The sequence below is a fragment of the Sciurus vulgaris genome (assembly GCF_902686455.1).
Source record: "Sciurus vulgaris genome assembly, chromosome: 7".
Classification (NCBI taxonomy): Eukaryota; Metazoa; Chordata; class Mammalia; order Rodentia; family Sciuridae; genus Sciurus; species Sciurus vulgaris.
The window spans coordinates 53,834,732-53,856,305 of record NC_136467.1 but is presented as its reverse complement, the minus strand read 5'-3'; the positions used below and the strand labels follow the sequence as shown (position 1 = coordinate 53,856,305).

General features: G+C 36.8%; 1 protein-coding gene across 3 annotated transcripts in view; it reads left to right on the top strand.

The window, feature by feature from the left end:
* Positions 1-21,574, top strand: part of SLC16A10 (solute carrier family 16 member 10) — a 121,550-nt gene that overhangs the window by 38,852 nt on the left and 61,124 nt on the right. The window contains exons 1-2 of one of the 3 annotated variants that reach the window (XM_079148425.1): positions 14,823-17,916; positions 18,075-18,172. The exons of the other annotated variants lie outside the window; for them this stretch is intronic. Of the exons in view, the coding sequence (XP_079004551.1) occupies positions 18,118-18,172 (55 nt within the window). The 5' untranslated portion in view covers positions 14,823-17,916; positions 18,075-18,117. Of the gene's footprint in view, positions 1-14,822; positions 17,917-18,074; positions 18,173-21,574 lie in introns of those variants that run through there. 3 annotated transcript variants of the gene reach the window in all.

The following is a 21,574-nucleotide window of genomic DNA, read 5'->3' as shown; positions in this document are numbered from 1 at the left end:
AATATGCCTGTTGCAGTGGTGCATGCCTGTAATCCAAGCCAGCCTCAGAACACTTGAGGCCCTAAGCAACTCAACAAGACCCTGTCTCTAACTAAAATATAAAAAAGGACTAGGTATGTGGCTCAGTGGTTAAGTGCCTCTGGTTCAATCCCTGATTACCACCCCCCCATAAACCAAATATTTTTTAATAATAAAAGTAATAAGCTAATGTTGTAGAATACCTGTAGAATTTAGAAAATTTTTATTACTTCGTAGGAGTTGGGATGAGTCAATAAATGGGGAAGTGAGGATGGCAGGGGTGTCATGCAGGCAGGTCTGTGATATCAAGAAACCAAATGTAGCATCTGTTCTTTGAACCTCTAATCTGGTTGTTTTTTATTCATCATGCTGGTTTGCTTGATTTTCTTATTCTTAGGTTATTCCTCTGCCATTGGCAAATCAATAACTTTGGTATATTTGATGAAGGAATCTTCAGAGAATTGAACTTGACTCAGCTCAACTATCAACTAATTCTGTGGCCACTTTGAGAATTATTTAATCTTCATGAATCTCAGCTTTTCTACCAGTGAATTGGAATTAGTGCTCCCTGTCTTTCAGGGTTTCTGCAAGGATTTAATGACACATGCATGTGCAAAGTACTTGGCCATGTGCCTGTCCCTTTGGGGTGCTCTTTAGATGTGCTTTTCCCTTGGTTCATTTCCAGCTTTTCTGACAGTTTTGGAGTTTTGGAGAAGATCCCTAGTTGCCTCAGGGAGAGAGCATCTAGGAGAATCACATGGCTTATCTCAGATCCTCCAAAAGCTGAGTCCACATGTAAACAAAGTGAGCATACTGATTCCACTTTACGCCAAGTTTAGATTTATGATGTCCGTCAGGCTCACTATCACATTCTGAGGTGCTTTTTCCTCTCCCTACTTTTTACTTTGAAGTATAATTTACATATAGAAAAGCACAAAACATACAGTTTAAAGAATAATTATGAACCCCCTTACCAAGAAAAAGAACATTGCCAGCCCAATCCACTTTTAAAGTACTTACCTACCTTCAGTCTATGAAGGTACATCAGTGACAACTAAGGTATGCCAATGGAGGCTTACATACATTGTCTAAATATTTAAAATTATTAATCAAGCTTTAAAACTGTTTCAATGTGCTTTTTTTACCTTGCAAATAAACTTCCATAACAAATTGGAAAATATGTAACATTACGGTTTGAAATATTGAAAGCCAGTTAATATGTCAAAGAATTCAATTATTCTTTCATGTGTTTTACTATGCTTTTGATAGGCCTGTGATGTTTGAGTAAAAAAAATAAAGATTTATTCATGTTAATCATGTTTATTATGTAATTAAGTTATCCATAAGTTCATTATGTGATTATCCTTGAAAATTTAATTTTTTCTTTCAGCAAAATCATTACTTTACTATAACTGAGGCATTTTGGAATTCTATTATTAGAATACAGTCACAGTAATGATCTAGAATTATAAAAAAGTAATTGTAATCAACATAAACAAGTGAAACTTGAAGTTAAAAGCATAAGACCATTTATATTATTAGCAACCTCCCAAATGAAATAAATATAAATATGAGAAAATATAAGATCAATATGAGGAAAATTACAAAACTGATGAAAGAAATCAAAGAAATCAAAGGAGAACCAGTAGAGAGAGAGAAAGAGAAATACTCCATGTTCATGGATAGGAAGACTCAACATTGTCAAGATGTCAGTTCTCAGCTTGAATTGTAGAATCAATACAATCCCAATCGAAATTTCATCAAGTTATTTTATGGATATAGACAAACTGATTGTAAAGTCTATGTGGAGAGGCAAAAGAGCCAGAACAGGCAAAATAATATTGAAGGAGGAGAACAAAGAGGACTGAGACTATCCTACTTCAAGACTTAATAATACAAAGCTATGGTAATGAAGACAGTGTGGTATTGGTGAAAGAACAACAAACAACAAAATATATCAATGGAACAGATTAGAGGACCCAAAAATAGACCCAGGTAAATATATTCAACTGATTTTTGATAAAGGAACAAAGACAAAATACAATGGAGCAGACTCCTTTCAACAAATGGTGCTGGAACACCTGAGCATTCTTATGCAAAAAAATGAATCTAGATATAGATTTCACAAAACTTAATTCAAAATGACTAATAGATCTGAAACACTAAACTATGAAATTTCTAGAAAATAACTGGAGAAAATAAAAGATTTGGGTGTGGTGATGACTCTTCTAGATGCAACAGCAAAGACACAATCCATGAAAGAAATAACGGATGAGGTGGCAATGTTTGCATAGGTGCATATGGTATATCAGAACTTCTCATTGAACACTTTGTGTGCAGCTTATTGCACAACAATTAAGTCTATGATGCTATAAAAATAAAGATTTATTTGCAAAATAAAAGAATGAATATATACATACATGCATACATACAAACCAAAATATAGAAAGAACTCTTAAAATTCAATAAGATAGTTCTATTTTTAATATTTTGAAGAATTTCCATACTGTTTTCCATAATGACTGTGCTAATTTGCATGAACAGTGTTCTTGGGTTCTCCATCCTCACCAGCATTTGTTCTCTTTTGTCTTTTTTAAAAAACTTGTTCTTTTTAGTTATACATGACAGGAGAATGTATTTTGACATATTACATATGCATGGAGTACAACTTCCCATTCTTCTGGTTGTACATGATGTGGGATTACATTGGTTGTGAGCTCATATATGAACATAGGAAAGTAATGCTGATTCATTCTACTATCTTTCCTAGTCTCATTCCCCCTCCATTCCCTTCATTTCCCTTTGTCGAATCCAACATACTTCTATTCTTCCCTATCTGCCCTTGCCCCCCTTGTTGTGGGTTAGCATCTGCATATCAATCAGAACATTGGGACTTTGGGTTTTTTTTTGTTCTGGCTTATTTGAACTGGTCTCCAGTTCCATCCATTTACTGGCAAATGCCATAATTTCTTTTCTCTTTATGGTTTTTTGATGATAGCCATTGTAACCAGAGTGAAGTAATATCTTATTGTGGTTTTGATTTGCATTTCCTTGATGATTAGTGATGTTGAGCAGTTTTTCATATAACTGTTGGCCATTTGTATATCTTTCTTTTGAGAAATGCCCGTTTACTTACAGGTTTTTTTTTTTTTTTTTCTATTGAGTACTTTTACATTGTGGATATTAAACCCTTGTCTGATGTATAGTCTGATGGTCCATAGGTATTTTTTTTGCATTCTGTAGGTTGTTTCTTTTGTTATATAGAAGTTTTTTCGTACCATGTCATTTATTTGTTTGTCCCTTTTTTAAAAAAATTCTGTGCTTTGGGGTCTTTTCTAAAAAATTGTTTCCCATTTCATTATCCTGAAGCATTTTTCCTATATATTCTCTAGTGGTATTTGGTTTCAAGATAACAATAATATGCTATGTATTTAAAAAATCTTGAAGATGATATTGAATATTTTCCTCAAAGAGAAATAATAAATGTTTAAGAGAATAGATATGCTTACCCTGATCATTACACAATGTTCAAATATTACATTGTACTACATAAATATGCACAATTTTTATGTCAATTAAAAATCAACAATAATAACACAAACAACTCAATTAAAAAATGGGCCAAGAATCTTAACAGACTCCTCACCAAAGAAGATGTACAGATGGCAAATGAACATATGAAAGTTATTCTACATCATGTATCATTAGAAAAATGTAAATCAAAATGAGATTCTACTATACACCTACTAGAATGACCCAAATTCAGAACAACAACAGTGCCAAATACCAGTGAGGATGTCTCTCTTAAATTCATTGCTGGTGGGAATGCAAAATGGTACAGGTACTTTGCAAGACAGTTTTGTAGTTTCTTACAAAACTAAATGCGTTCTTTTAAGAGTTGTGCCCCTTGATATTTACCCGAAGGAGTTGAAAATTTACATCTGCCCAAAAACCTGTACATTGATGTTTATAGCACCTTAATTCATAATTGCCAAGACATGGAAACAGCGTAGATGTTCTTCAGTAGGTGGATGAATAACTAAATTGAAGTACATCCTGCTGGTAGAATATTATTTAGCACCAAAACAGAAATGAGCTGTCAAGTTCTGAAAGGACACAAAGTAACCTTGAATACCTACTCCTAAGTGAATGAAGATAATCTGAAAAGGCTATATAGTGTTTAATTCCAACACATGGCATTCTGAAAAGGCAAAACTTCGGAGACAGTAAAAAGACAAGTGTCAGAGAGTGGGGAAGGGGGAGATGCATAGGCAGAACACAGAGGATTTTTAGGGCAGTGAAACTACTGTTTGATACTATAATGGTGAACACATGTTATATATTTGTCCTCATCCATGGAGTATACCCCAAGGTTAAACCTTAATATAAACTATAATCTTTGGGTGATTATGATGTCAGTTGTAACAAATACCTACTCTTGAGGGGGCAATCAGTAATGGGGGAGGCAATATATGTGTTGTGGTAGGAGGTATATGAGAAATCTTTATACTTTTTCTCAATTTTGTGAACTGAAAACTGCCCTAAAAACATACAGTCTTTAAAAAGATAATTGTATTTGAAGCTTAATATTTGAATAATTTTCATCAAAGATGTAAATCTAAGAAAGTGTACAAATAATATACATGCTGTATAATTCTGTTTATATAAAAATCTAGAAAATGCAAACTAAAGATCAGGAGTTGCTTCAGGAGGGACAGGACAGAGCAATTATAATGAGACATGAGAAGTCTCTTGAGGTGAAAGACATACTCATTACCTTGTTTGTGGCAATATTGCCCAGGTGCATACATATATCATCACTTCTCATTGAACACCTTGTGTGTAGCTTACTGTTTTATAGGTATAAAACAATAAAAAATAATTTTTTCAAAATATTTTTCTTCTAAATATTAAAATTGAGATAAAAACAAGTCAAGACAATTCAATGGGGAGAGAAAATCTTTTCAATAAATGTGCTGAGACAACTGGATAGCTACATGAAGAGGAATAATGTTGGATTCCTTACCTCATACCCTATTAAAAATCAACTCAAATTTATGCCTATTAATAGGCTTAAATCTTGGTGACTTTGGATTAGGCAACAGATTTTTTATATGTGACATCAAAAGTGCAGGCAATAACAGCAACAAATAGATAAATGTTGCCTCATCAAAATTAAAAATTGATGTGTTTTAAAGGGCACCATCAAGAAAGTGAAAAGAGAATCAATAGAATGGAGGGGATTTTTTGCAAGTCATATATATTAAAAGACTAATATCCAGAATATATAAAGAATTATCACAACTTAACAATAAGAAGACAACACAGTTTAAAAATGGGCAAAGGATTTGAATAGGCATTTTCCCAAAGTTAATTGTATAAATGGCAATGAGCATATGAAATGGTGCTCAACTTCATTAATCATTAGGGAAATACAAATAGAAATCATGAGATAGCATTTTATATCCACAAGGATGGCTGAAATAAAAAAGACAATAACAAATGTTGGCAAGGATGTGGAAAAATTGGAACCCAGATACATTTCTGTTGGGAATTAAAAATGGTATAGCTTTGGTCCATTTAGCAGTTCCTCAAAGAATTACCATATGACAGGACAGTTCTACTCTTAGGTGGATATTCAAGAGAACTGAAAAATACGTGCACCTAAAAGCTTGTACTCAAAAGGTCATAGTTGCAGTATTCATAATAGCTGAAAATTGGAAATAATTCATGTCCATGAGTGAATGAACTGATTTTAAAACAGGTATCTACAAGTGGAATATTATTCAGCCATAGAAATGAATAAATGCATATGCTATAGTATGGATGGACCTTGAACCCATTATACTAAATAAAAGAGGCCAGACACAAAAAACTACACATCTTACGATTCCACTTGTATAAAATGTTCATGATAGGCAATTCCATAAAGACAGAAAGTGGATTTGTGGTTGCCAGGGGCTGGAGGGAGGGAGGGAGGAATAAGAGTGATTGGTAGTGAGTACAGGGTTTCTGTTTTTTGGGGACAAGGTGAGAAAATGTTCTGGAACTAGCTATTGATGATTGGACATTTTTTTTCCCCTTCTTTTAGTGCTGGGGATCTAACCCAGGGCCTCATGCTCACTAGTCAAGCACTCTACCATTGAACTATATCCCCAACCCCACAACAATTTGAATGTACTAAAACCCACCAAGTTGTATACTTTAAAAGGTTGAATTTTATGGCTTTTGAATGATATCTCATTAAAGTAGTTACATGAGAAAAAAATCAAAGGCAAAATAGAGTACAATTCAAGAATTTTAAAAATACTTATAACAATATATTCTTTATATTCAGTATAATTTTATTAAATTTATAAAATAAAACCTTATAGCATTTAATGTCTATTAATTGCTAATATAAACAATTGATATCATGTTTTACTCATGTTGTTCCATCAACATATGTATGTAAGAGTAATGTAAATTGTTTTATACACAAAATATTTCTCTTCATGTGTAATGGCTGTGAATTAGCCAGTATAATTAGAACCATGAATTTGAGAAGAAAGCAAGGATATGAACACTCAGCACTACTTGGAAATGAAACCTCATTATGCAAGAACCCATTGCATTCATGCTGTCAGAGGAAGAATTTCATAATTTTTTTTTCCTGACCATGTGCTTTCACTTAAGTCCTATGCACACACCTGATACAGATAAGGTGTCGTCACTCTATGAGTTTGTCAGTGGCGTAGCCACAATGCTATGGCAGTTAAATGACATCCTTATTTGTTCTGTGGACACAGGACAATACATGTGCAGATTTGCTGGTCTGGGACTGGCCCATGAACAGGTGTTTAGGAGTATGAGTCCCATTGTGTTAGTGCTGAGCACCCATGTGTTCATTTTTTCTTTTTTTTGGTATCAGAAATTGAACCACTGAGCAACATCCCCAGCCCTTTTTATTTTTTATTTTGAACAGGTGTCTTGCTAAGTTGTTTAAAACCTTGCTGGGTTGCTGAGGTTGGCTTTGAACTTAAGATCCTTCTGCCTCAGCCTCCCAAGCTGCTAGGATTACAGGTTTGTACCACCACCACCTGGCCCCAACTGTTCTTTAATAAGATGTGTATGAGAGTGTATAGTTATGATCTGCAGGGTTCCTTTGTGGAACTCTGAGAGGTACTGTGAACAGTCTGCCTGTTCACTGCTAGACTGAAAGTATAGATGCCTGTTATTTATCTTGAGTTTTGAGACTAAACTGAATGGCAGAGATAATTTTTTAGATAAATCTTTTCTTCCCTTTCAAACTGTGGCAAGAAAAATCAAGATTTCTAAAACATAGGAAGAATAAAACAAAGGATGAATGTGTATCCTTTGTATCTTTCTTTTAAGCTATTTTCCCCTCTCAGTCATTCATCATTTCAACTTGTCTTAATGAACTGCTTTATATAAAAGATGATCCTGGGCCAATACCCACTGTCAAGGAGAGGAACGTGCGAGAGAGGTTTGGCCTGTCTATGCAGTTTATGGTTTATCTTGGCGTTTGAATGTTCTTATCTCTTAGTTTCCTGCTATTCAATGGTAACTCCCTGCCAGAGTTACTTGTGGCTAGGAATGCTATTATCAGAGCATCTTTGTTTAGTTGGTACTTAGGACTGAGGTGTTATCTATTTGAGAGGCCACCAATCATGAACAAGGAGGCATTTGATTCACTAAGATAGAAATCTGTTAGGTAGAAACTTGTCTGTGTGGGTTGATACTTTCTTAGTTTGTGAAGACTTGTTTGTGCATGACAGTTTTGGGAAGAAATACCCTAGAGTGTATCTAAAGGTTTGTTGTGACTCTGCGGAGGTTGGGCTGCCCCTGATGGGTGGTGTGTAGTGGGTTAGAACATGGGTTCCAGACTGTATGAGTTTCTTGCCTTCATCCTTTGTCTCTGTGGCCTTGGGCAAGTAGTTTAACCTGCCCTCTGCTTCACCCTTTGCCTTAGTTTCCTCAACTGTACTAGGATAATAAAAATACTTGAATCAAGATCGTTGTGAAAAAATAAAAATTAAAAAATTAAAAAAAAAAGATCGTTGTGAGTAATGCATGTAAAGCACTGAAACAGTGTCTGTCACATAGTGAGCTCTTAATAAATGTTAGGTAGCATAAAATTTCAGGGAAAATGTATACCAAATTCTGTGTTGGGCTGTGGAAGGGACAGTGGTTTGAGATTAATGGGAAGCTTTACCTGGGGAGTTTGTCGTAGACCTACCTAAATGTTTTGCACTCACATAAGCCCCTCTGAATGTAGTAAAGAGTGCTTTCTTCCCTCTTGAAGGGGAGAAGAATATTGTAGCTATCTAGTAGAATAACCTCTATTATTCTGAGCTCTGTGATATGTGATATTCCTTTTTAATTTATGAAGTAGCACATACTACCATTAAGTAATAACAAAATTAAGCTTTATAATTTTTCTCCAAAATCTCAAGAAGGACTTTTTTGAAATAAAGGCTTTCTCTATGTTGACCTGGTAGTTATCTTCCCTGGCAGAACTGATACTGCTTGACAAGCAGTATTATAATCAGGACCTTTCATGTCTTGCTTCTCTGTAACTGCTACTATACCCCTCCATTTCTCATTTCACACTGCAAATACTGTCATTGTTAAAGGAATGGTATCTTTATATGCTTTCAAGGGCCTGACAAATTAGAAATTAAACTGTGAAGCTACTTATGACTACCAAACTGGTTTTTGCACCCCTGCCTTCATTCGGGAGAAACTGTGCTCTGACTTGACTTAGGGGGTCTGTCTCTGTCTCTGGTACTTGAGCCACAGATTAATTCTCTTTCTAGAAATTTTGATCAGAGCTCTCAAATTTTGAGACAGATCACACTAACATCATGGCACCTATTCTCAGCAGTGCCATTGTTAGTATAACCTATTTGCTGGATAATTTTATTATCCTAAAGGAATCATGATTTTTAAGAGTAGACTTGGTCATATAACTTGACTGATTTCAACAAAGTGGGTATCAGTTTTCTTTCTAAAGTTAATTTTTATGATTGCCAAAGTTATGTGTGCATATAGATCCATATTTATAAAACTTATAATAAAAAGTAGCATCCCTCTGTCCCATTTCCCTCTTCTAGCAACTTTCATTCAAAGCCAACTGCTTTCAACTCCTTTAAATATTTCTATGATTATCTTCATATTTCTAAACAGTACACTTATGGTTATATTTTGAATTTTCAAACTCATATTTTATCTACAGATGAAAATTTAATTCTTTTATACTACCTCTTTTCTCATCATCTGTGTCATTACTTTTGATTAAATGAATTAAAAGGCAGTTTAGCAAAGTGGCTAAGAGAATTTGCCTCTGGGCTCAAATTTCAGCCTTACCATCCTCTACATTTATATGAGTTTGAGCAAGTTTTAAAATCAGTGTCTGTTTCCTCATCTGAGTAGGTATCTCGTAGAATTGTTGTGGTTATTAAGGGAATTAATGGTTGATTCTCTCTCTTCAAGTGTATATGTGCTGGAAACTTAACCCCAATGCAGCAGTGTTGAGAGGTGGAACTTTAAGAGGTGATTAGGTGATGAGGACTATGTTCCCTCAGTGAGTTAATACTGTTATTAAGGAAGTGGGTTCCTTATAAAAGGATGAGTTTGGTTCCCTTCTTTGTTCTCTCTCTCCCTCTCTCCACCCCCATGTTCCTTCTGCCATGTTGTGACACAGCAAGAAGGCCTTCCCAAGATGCAGCCCCTTGATCTTGGACTTCCTTGCTTCTGGAACAGAGAAATATGTTACTTTTCTTGATAATATCATTACCCACTCTCAGGTATTCTGTTTTTGCAGCACAAAACAGACTAAGTTAGATACTTAATGCAAAGCATCTAGAGTATCTGGAACAGTACATTTTAAATAAATTCCAACTGTCTTCACCATCAAATCTTTATCATCTGTGGACATCTAATACCTTCCTCTTCATTAAAAGGATGAGAGTGGTATGGCAGTTAGAGGTTAGCTGGTCAAGGACAAACCTCCCCTGCAAGCTTTGCCCTGGAAGTTTATGTCATGGATAAGCAGAGAATTTGGATCTCCTGAGGACAGACCCTACTGAAGACAAGAGAAACCCAAAGGAGCAGACTAAGCATGTTCACTTTCTTCTATCAAAATACAAATCAGATGAGTCCTCTTCTCCAGTAGTAGTCACTGAGGGGGTGGAGACAGTCCTGAGTGGCTTCCCCTGGGAAGTCCTTGAATCCCTCAGAGGCCAAGGAAGGAGGGAAGTCCCCTAAGACCAGTTTCTACTAGCACAATATTAAGATAGTTGTTTTAAACTTTGTTCTGGTGATGTGGATTTGTACTCTCCACAATGTACCTACTTACTGTGTTTTTGAAATTTTAACATCCAAATTTGCAAATATGTTTTCAGGAAAATTCTAAGTCTATGTTAAATTTCTTTATTCCTTTTAAACCAATTCCTTCCACCTGGTGACCTCTGGTAGCACCCAAACTCAGCAATAGTGTGAGGTAGTTTTTGGCTTACTTGTCTTTCCCAAACAGTAATTTTTTCAAAATATGGAAGTTCAGAAAAATTTGTGAAAAAATGAAACAATTTTAAGGGAATTTAATATAAACTAACTTTCTTGTCTGAAGAATAATTTTGGAAAGAGAAATTTGCTTTATATTCAGTCATATTCAGTTGCATTCATTTTCAAATGAATTCATCATTTTCGCCTTTCCCCATTTTCCAAAACTGTTTCTTTTCTTTATTCTTGGTCTTCCCTTCACTTTGTCACCTTGCCAGATCTCTTCTTACTGTCACAGCCTTCATCTTTTTAAATCTAGTGAGTCGTAAGTTCTGTTGATTCTGTCACTCACATCCCTCAAATCTGTCCCCTTGGATGCCCCTCTGCTAAGCTCAGATTGTTGTCATTTGTCACTTGCAGCAGCCAGTTTTCCTTATGAGTAGTCTTTTCTCCAAACTGCTGCCAGAGTGGTTTTCAAAACACCATTTGATCATGTCATTTCCCATATAAAATCTATGGGTGACTCCCTAACAGATAAGGTGTGAAGTGTGTATTTTTGGAATGATAAACATAGTTTTCCTATGATTTGGGCTGTTCCCTTAGGAAACAACTTGCATATATTAATTTTGTGTGTGCTGTTCTTTTTACATGGCCTGTCTCCCTGCACCCCATTCCTTGCCTAAACAAAGCCTTCAAGACAGTTTGGATGTTATCATGAGGAAAGAATGTTTGACTACCCTTTCCCTCCTGCCTCTGGGTTGGGTACCTTTAGTAAGGGGTTCCATAATACATGGTATAAACTTTGGTCAGTTATCACACTGTTTACTGCTCTGGCCTTGTCTGTCTCTCTTTCTTGAGATTAGGGACTTCAGATCCCCATACCCAACAGAGTCTATGATGTGTACACAGTGCATGTATAATTACCTGATTAATGTTGTATGCCTACTCCCATTCATAACTATTCATTTAACTTACTGAACTCCAAATATAAAGTGCTGTATTTTCTTCTGTATTGAATTTTATATTGTTGCTTTCAGTCTCCTCTTTATATGGAGGATTTTGCCAACCAACATATTACCCACTCTTCCTAGTTTTTGTTCCTCAATATGATGGCACCACAAAGAGAGCAGAGATTCATACCTGTCTTATTCACTGTTATGTCCTCAGCACCTAAATAGGGCTGGCACGTACATTACAGGTCCTCAATAGATATTTGTTGAATGAAAGAATGTGCTGGGATACAAATCTGATAGCTGGACCTTTGAATTCCATCCATTCCATCACTCCTTATAAACAACAATGCTGTTTTTATAACTTCTTGTTAGATACCTAACTTGGGGAACCTTTTAAAGTGGGAAAACAATTAATAACCCTTTCAGCTAGAAGATAAGGACCTTTCAATTCTTTGTCCTTAGCTCCATTCTACTCAACGTTTTTATTAGAGATAGCTTTTCAAGGTCTGGGGATTTGGCTCAGTGTAGAGTGCTTGCCTGGCATGGGTGAGGCCCTGGGTTGGATCCCCAGCACCTGCTTCCCTTCCCCAAATCCTCATTGTTGCATAGGATTTGGTTCTGTGACTCTTACAGCAGAACAAGGCTATCCTGGGAAATGCAAGGAAAAGTATCAATTGAATCAGGGCTATTTCCTTGTGGGAGGGTTCAGAGATGGTTGATACCTTGCTTAGGTAAGTAGTTTTAGTTTTATGTGTAAGAACTCTTCTGGTTTTTCAGAGAGCATGCTGTGGGAGGGAGTTCTTCCTATGCGCAAAAGAAAAATACTTAGAATCAGTGCTTTTTGAGAAAAGGAGCTCTAGAGGTTAGATATTACATATCCGGTAGTAACTTTCCTTTCAAGGTTGAATGTTCCCATTCATTTGATACTTTTTGTATATCTACTATGATGTGAAGAATAGAAGAGCGAGGTGATGGTATTTAAGAAGTTTTGATTTGGAAAGACAAGATGTGCACCAAGTGCTGGAGAAGCTCAGATGAAGAAAACATTAAGGGACAGTACAGTGGAACAGTTTTGGAAGAACAACTGGGTTTTGACTATTCCTCCACAGAAAGGCATTTTAAGTAGCTTCCTTGGGTCCTTATCTTAGCAGAAAGGGTTATTAAATTGTTTTCCCACTTTACAAGGTTCCCAAGCTTAGGTGTGCTGATAAGAAGCTATAAAAACAGCATGGTTATTTATAAGGAGTGATGGAATGGACAGAGCAGGGCTTTGGGCCAGACCGCCTGTGGTGTAAAGTTAGAGGCTTCCATTTAAATATCTGAGCATTCTTAGGCAAGTAATTTAATCTCTGAGCTTTGGATTTTTCATCCTGGATTGCTTTGAAGATTGAATGAAGTGGAATATATGAAGTGCCCCGCACATCATCTGCCACATGGTAGTGGTCAGTTAATATTAGTTTTTCTCTCCCCTTGCCAAGACAGGATGTTTGCTCTGAGTATGTTTTCAGTGTTCTTGATTATTATTGGTTAAGACTGTTACTCTTTGTCTAACCACCACCTGCGTGGTTCCTGCAGTTAAGAGGTAAAGGTTTATCACGAGGGAAGGAGGTGCACAGAAATGAGTCTAGAGAAAATGGATGTTTGAAAGGGATCTAATTATTAAAGTACTGTCTCTTGGTAGTTGAGAATTAAAGTCTGTCAACCTTATGAGAAAATGATATTCATCTATTGTTTCCTCTCTATTTTGGAGAATATGTTCCAATGCCTTACATAAGAAGTTAGTAAAAAAAAATTTTCTGTTAACTTGTTTCCGACTGTAAGTCATTATTTGGGTTATTATTTCAAAGATTAAGCAACTATACTAACAATAGGATTATATGTATATTTGCTATACTACCTTTATTCCAAGGAGGATTTGAAGTGTTTTTCAGAATGAAAAACTGCACAAGTAAAATGGTAAGGAAGGGGTCAAAAACAAATCAACAATCAGAAATATGACATAGTATGTGGTATTAAGGTATTAGGTATAATACCTAATACATAAACTACCAGGGCATAAATAGTTGTTACAAAGCAATGGTAAATTTTACTCTAAGCTACCTGGCAACAAAAATGAAAAAGGAAGTATGGTGGATATGGTTAAAGAAAACAAAATTTACCTATTTCTCAAAGGAAGTAAAGTGTTCTCTGCCTTAGTTTCTTATACGGAGTACTGAATAATGAGTACACATAGGCCTTGCCCTTGTGGTAGAACTAACAATAGGTTTCATCAGGCAGTTTTCCGAAGTGTCTCTCAGTGAAAGGTGAAGCTATGAAAAAAGAGGCAGTTCTGAAAGTAGTTCCACCAGGGGCCGGGGTGATCTGATCTGAGTGCTCATATTCCGGGTTTGGCATAATCTAATGGGTAACATTGAGAGTGTACTACACAATTTTCCCAACATCCTTAAATATCATTATTTTCAATAGGGTATTATTATTATTATTATTATTATTTTGAGATAAGTTACACAAATTTATTCTCTATTTGCAGAAAAATCATAGCATAGGAATCACACACAAATTATGAACCTCTTTATAGAGCTTTTGAGAAGAACTGTCTAGGAATTTCAGGACCTGTATTGTGGATATTTTGTTGTTGAATTACACTGGATTCATCTCCTTTAGAAATCATACTAGCAGATTGTAAGTTAGGCATTCTAATGGGAACTGAGAAACCTCATTAAGGCTCATATTTAGCTGTATGATTAGCACACTGCCTTGTGGAAGTGGGCTGGGGAATTTTATCTTTTGCTTTAAACTGTGGTAAGGTTAGAAAATATTCATTACTTTTAGAGTTTTGGTAAATGAGGGTCAAGGAGCTTTGCATTAAAATCCTCAACTGTGAATCCAGGTTAGGAGTGAGGAAAAAAAAAAAAAAATTCCCCCAATTCAAGACTGTACTGCTATGAATTTCCAGATGTAGAGGTTAGCCTTGGAGGCTCAGCAGTTGATGTGGGCTTGATGTATTGTGTTTCTTTCTTTCTTTCTTTCTTTCTTTTTTTAACCTCAGATTTTGTTTTTCACATTCTAGGAGTAGTATATGATTTATAATTTCAGAAATATCTGTAGTTGTTAGAATTATGTTACTTTAGTTAGCACTTTCCAGGTGATATGAATGGGTTTCAAGTTAACAGAGATATTGGTCCCTTAACCCTCCTGAGGCCCAAGTACCTGAGCCATTGCCTCCAGCCTTGAGTAACCGTGTCCATTTTATGTCAGTGGGCTGTGTAAGAGGTATTTTTTTTTTTAATGTTTTTAATTTTTTTTTTTTTTTTTTTTTTGCAGTGCTGGGGATTGAACCCAGGGCCTTGTGCTTGCGAGGCAAGCACTCTATCAACTGAGCTACATCCCCAGCCCCAGGAGGTGTTTTCTGTGTAAGCCATGATCTGAAAAATTTTGTAAAGCATAGCTTTAGATCACTTTAGATCTGAGTGAATTTACTATAAATTTTAAAGTTCTTTATTAATAGGGTCTTGGTATTATGAGCAAGTGGAATAGTATGGTTATTTGATGAAGTGGGTGTCTCTTAAAACATAAATCCACTTATTTTTATAATTTTCTAAGATGAAAAGTTGAAGATTTCAGATTTTTCACTGTTGAAAGGGGAGGATACAAAAAAAGTAAGGGAGAAGGGCTAGCATCACCCTTGTGGTATGGATTAGAATTGGGGGTATCAGTACTAATTCATATTTAGCTTGATGTAGATACTAATGGGTTCATATAGGAAATATTTGTAGTTACATAGACATTTGTAGGATGGTAAATATGCATGGATTTCCTAGCCCTGCCAACGGATACTACTCAGATACAATGACAACCTTGTAGCAACAAGTACACCTAGCACTTAAGTAACCAGGACTCCTTGAAGATAGGGTTGATTGTAAGACTGGGGAAGAAAATATACAAAAGGAGCCTGCAGCATGTGTATACCATAAAGCAAGGGAGTGCTCAAAAACAAACACAAATAACTCCTAAAAAAACCCCTTTACCATAAAATGGAAGTGTGCTAAAGAGTCACAGGAGCCAAGTGAAAGAGCTCCCAGTGAGCTTCCAATGGTCAAAATGATAAAAGAAGTATTTGAATATAACCTAAAGTATACAATAATTATCTGTGAGTCCATATTAATGTTAATAAATGACCAAATGATTAAATGTGGGAGAGTAGACAAACTCCCATGTGGAATTCCAAATGATTTATATAGATAAATACATGTTATGGTTTGGATGTGATGTCCCCCAAAAGCTCATGTGTGAGACAGTACAAGAAGGTTCAGAGGAGAAATGATTGGCTTGTAAGAGTCTTCACCCAATCAGTGATTTAATCCTCTGATAGGGATTAACTGAATGGTAACTGAAGTGGTAGGTGTGGCTGGAGGAGGTGGGAATTTGGGCGTGGCTATGGGGTATATATTAGAGAGGAGACTCTCTCTCTCTCTGCTTCCTGATGATGTGAACTGCTTCTTTTGCCACACTCTTCCTCCATGATGTCCAGCCTCACCTCGAGCCCTGAGGAATGGAGCTATCCTTCTAAGACTAGGACCTCTGAAATCATGAGCCCTCAAATAAACTTCTCTTTCTATATGATTGTGCTGGTCAGGTCCTTTTAGTCACAGCAGCAAAAAAGCTGACTAAAACAATGTATCACTCTCAAGGAGATGGAACATAATTTCCTACTCCTTAAGTAGGCTGTGCTTAGTAACTTCCTTCCAAGATTGTAGTGTGAAAAGAGAAAAATCCACTTCCTAGTGGAGGAACTTGACAAACAGCCTCAGCTAGGTGATCAAAGTTATATGTCGTTTGACATTGACAGTTATATGTTGTTTTTGTAGTATGTACTCTTGCTCATGTCTGGTGTGAAATTCACTTATCAATACTGTAAAGCAGATTAAAGCATTTCCCCCCCTTAAACACACAGTATTCACTTACAGTATGATTGAGTGACTTAGAGGACTGTTACCTGCATGGTTTGTCCATAAGACCCAGTCTTTGTCCATAAGACTGAGTAGTTGTAGGAGCTTGTAGGCCTAGACTTGAGGCCTGTCTTCTCCAAAGTTGTGGAAAGGAACTGTTATGTGACCAGCCCCATACTCTCTTCTGCCCCTAAGAGGAAGAATGGCCTTTTGGGGATTATCTATGCTAAATTAGAGTTTACTTTGAAAAAACACGGGGAAGTCTCAAATTCTGACCATACTCTTGATATAAGACTTGGTGTTATGGTTTGGATGCAAGGTGTCCCCCAAAATCTCGTGTGAGACAATGTAAGAAGGTTCAGGGGTGAAATGATTGGGTTATGAAAGCCTTAATCCAATCAGCGAATTAACAGGGATTAACTGAGTGGTAATTACATGCTGGTAGGATGTGGCAGGAGGAGGTGGGTCATTGGCGGCATGCCTTTGAGTATACGTTTGGTGAGCTGAGCTTAGTCTCGTTCTGCTTCCTGGTGCTTCCCTCCACAACACTCTTCTGCCATAATGTTCTGCCTTACCTCAAGCGCCAAGGAATGGAGCTGGCTGTCCATGGAGAGACCTCTGAAACCGTGTATCTCCATATAAACTTTTCCTCCTCTGATTGTTCTTTTCAGGTCTTTTGGTCTCAGCAAGAAAAAAAAAAAAAAAAAAAAAAACCAAAATACTAGCTAAAACACTTGGCTGTTTTTATTTAAGAATGAGCTTTCCAAAAATTTTAGATACTTGTTTCCAGGCTGTCAGAATTGCAAAACCATAGAGTATAATCTTAGACTACTTAGTTTTAAGGGTGATCTATGACAGCAGATGTTAGAATTATGATCCTACTTGCCAGCATCTGTGAACTTGTAGCCAAAAATATGACTTTCTTGGGCTGAGGATGGGCCTAAATAGCACAGAGCTTGCCTAGCATGTGTGAGGCCCTGGCTTCCATCTCCAAGTTGACTAACTCATCTGCAAACACAAAATGCTGTCAGTACAGAGAAATAGTGGGGGTGGGTGATAACAGAGAGCTCTTCTATTTTTTTTTTTTTTATTGTTTTATAAGAAATATAATGTGGAGAGAAGTTCTAGTTCTGGAATTCCAGATCAGTGGAGTATATGGAATTTTAAGACTTCAGTTTTACACAATATTCTTCCATTTTGAAAGCCAAGTTTTTTTATAAGGAAAGAGTTTGAAATTATTTTTCCTATTTTTAGCCTTTGTTTTGGTGGTAACGATATTCTACTCCTAGAATAACCTTTTGAGAATATGAAAACTAACATTTAAAAAAAATATGTGAAATCTGGGGAATAGCAATGCATGTATTCTATACCTCCAACCTACTGTTCTGATCCCAATTTTTTCTTATTTTATAAAAGATAGGTTACCTACTCAACTGTGGTCCTCTGTGTGCCCCTCTCCATTCTAAATCCCCTCCACCTATGACTTCCCAGAGGTAATCACTATCCTGAATCTGTTTTTATTTTTCTCATCATGTCTTATGTTTTGATTACATGTATGAATCTATATTCCATTGTATGTTAATACCAGAGTTCTTTCTTTATTCTGTTGCTGCTGAGCATTTAGGTTTTTTCCACTTTTTTGCTTTTACAGATGATGCTTCAGTGAACGTTCTTATTCCTATCTACTTGGGCACATGTGCCAAACTTTTCTGAAGTATATGCCTGAGAATGGAATTGCTAGCATGTGGGGTATGCACATCTTCAGCTTTTCTAGATTTTGCCAAATGATTCTTGGAATTTATGTTGGAAGGTATAAGAGAGTTCCATTTCCCTATTGTCTAACTAAAACTCAGCATGGTTAAGCTTTTTAATTTTTGTCAATTTGAGATCTATTATTTTTAATTTGTATTTTTCTGATTACTGGTGAGCATCTTTCAAAATGTGAATTGATCATTGGCTTTCCCTTCTGAATATTTTCTCCCAGCCTTCCTGCCTGTTTTTCTCTTGAGTTGTCTTTTTCTTATTGATTTATAGTCTTTAAGAAGAAAACAATTTGTGTGTTAGCTTTTCATCACTGTGATAAATGTCTGAGAAAAAACACTGGGGGCCGGGGGGAGGAGCAATTTATTGTGGCTCACAGTTTCAGTCCGTGGTCAATTCACTCGATTCCTTTGGGCCTGAGATGAGGGAGAATATAATGGTGGAAGGGCACAGCAGAGGAAATCTCAGCTCAGGGCAGCCAGGAAGTAGAGAGAGAGAGAGAGGAAAGGGCCAAAGACAAGGTATTGTTCCCAAGGGCACATCCCCATGACATACTTCCTTCAACCTGGTCTCTCTTCTTATGAGTTTTACTTCCTTCCAGTAGTCCATTCAGCTCTCAATGAATTACTCCACTGATGAAATCAGGGCCCTCATGATCCAGTCACTTCCCAAAAGTTCCACCTCTGATCACTGCTGTGTTGGTGTCTGAGCCTTCAATACATGGGTATTTGGGGTTGGGGGGATATTTTATGTCTAAACCATAACACTTTGTTAGCTATGCCTTGCAATGACCTTTCATTCTGTAGCTGATTACTTTGTTTCTACTATCTTGTCTATAGAAGTGGTAGGTTTAAATGAGCTTAGATTCTATTCACATTTTCCTGCATGGTTTGTGCTTGAAGAAATACCTTTTCTGTTTCCTGAGGAAAGATAAGATCCTTAAATCTTTCCCCATATTTATTTTTTTTTAAAATCTGGAATAAATTGTTTTCTCCATTGATTGGATTTTTGTTTGTTTATTCTTTTGAGGTGCTGGGATCACACCCAGGGTCTCCAACATGCTAGACACATGCGCTACCACTGAGCTACATCTCCAACCCCCTGTCGACCTTATTGAATTTTTTTGTACTTCAATGACCATATGTTTTCATACCCAAGATATCTAATTAATGTTCTTTTTAATGCACTTTCATTTTTTTTTATCATTTGTTTAATAATTTCTTGTTCTTTTAAAATGAAGTGAGGCAGGCTTTTTCCACGGGACGATCCAAGATGGCGGACTAGAGGGTGACTGCATCTCCAGTCACTCCAGAACTCAGGATTCAGAAGGAGAGGCATTGAGAGACTCGGGCTAAAATAGAGCCGTGGGGTGAGTCTCCCCCACGGGGTGAAGCTCGGCCTGGGTGGCATGCCCGGATAGGGGCGGCTTATCAGACAGGGCAGGGCAGCTAGAGTCTTCCCCAGGTAGCCCTGCTCACTCTGGTGGTGGGCTCCTTCCACACAGCCAGCTTCTCCAGCTTCTTGGAGCAGGCCCCCCAGTGAGAGCCTTTCTGCACAGAACCAGCTCCAAGTCCCGGAGCCAGCGGCGAGCTCCAGCCCGCAGGCAGCTTCAGGGACCAGGACAGGGCAGCCAGGGACTTCCCCAAGCAGCTCTGCTCCCTCCGGTGGAGGCTCCTTTCACAGCCAGCTTCTCGGAGCAGACCGCCCAGTGAGAGCCTTTCTGCACAGAGCCAGCTCCAAGCCCTGGGACCAGTAGCAGGCTAGGGGCAGCTTTCTTTGGAAGCACTGCATTATCAAGTTCCTCCTAGACTTCAGGCTATTGAAGGCTGAGAGGTGATACACTGGAAATCTCAGGGACACTATAAAGCCAATAAAGGAAATCTGCAATATCTCAGAGTCCCACTGACATCTGACCAATATGAGAAAACAAGGGAAGAAAATGTCCCAAACAAACCTAGATACTATATCAATAAAACCTAATGACAGCACAGCAGAAGAAATGTCAGAAAGGGAGTTCAGAATGTACATAATTAAAACAATCAGGGAAGCAAATGAGGAGATGAAAGAACAAATGCAGGCATTAAATGATCACACCAATCAACAGTTAAAAGAGCAGATATGGGAAACAAGAAATCATTTGAATAAAGAGTTAGAGATACTGAAAAAACAAACAAACAAACAAACAAACAGAAATCCTTGAAGTGAAGGAAACAATAAACCAAGTTAAAAACTCCATAGAAAGCATATCCAATAGGATAGAACACCTGGAAGACAGAATCTCAGATATTGAAGACAAAATATTTAATCTTGAAAACAAAGTTGACCAAACAGAAAAGATGGTAAGAAATCATGAACAGAATCTACAAGAATTATGGGATATCATGAAAAGGCCAAATTTAAGAATTATTGGGATTGAGGAAGGCTTAGAGAAACAAACCAAAGGAATGAACAATCTATTCAATGAAATAATATCAGAAAATTTCCCAAATCTGAAGAATGAAATGGAAAATCAAGTACAAGAGGCTTATAGGACTCCAAATATACAAAATTACAACAGACCCACACCAAGGCACATTATTATGAAAATACCTAACATACAAAATAAAGACAGAATTTTAAAGGCTGTGAGAGAAAAGAATCGAATTACATTCAGGGGGAAATCAATAAGAATATCAGCAGATTTTTCAATCCAGACCCTAAAAGATAGGAGGGCCTGGAACAACATTTACCAAACCCTGAAAGAAAATGGATGCCCACCAAGAATCTTATACCCAGCAAAACTTACTTTCAGATTTGAGGACGAAATAAGATCCTTCCATGATAAATAAAAGCTAAAGGAATTTACAAAAAGAAAGCCGGCATTACAGAACATTCTCAGCAAAATATTCCATGAGGAAGAGATGAAAAACAACGATGCAAATCAGCAATGGGAGGAACTAGCCCAAAGGAATAGCCAAATAAAGGAGAAATCAAATCATGTCAAAAATCAAAAATGAGTCAAATGACTGGGAATACAAATCATATCACAATAATAACCCTGAATGTTAATGGCCTGAACTCATCAATCAAAAGAAATAGACTGACAGATTGGATTAAAAAGAAAAATCCAACAATATGCTGCCTGCAAGAGACTCATCTCATAGAAAGAGATACCCATAGACTAAAGGTGAAAGGATGGGGAAAAATATACCATGCACACAGACACAGCAAAAAAACTGGAGTGTCCATCCTCATTTCAGATAATGTGGACTTCAAGGCAAAGTTAGTCAGAAGGGATAAAGAAGGACATTTCATACTGCTTAAGGGAAGCATAAATCAGCAAGACATAACAATCATAAATATCTATGCCCCAAACATTGACTCATCCATGTTCATCAAACAAATCCTTCT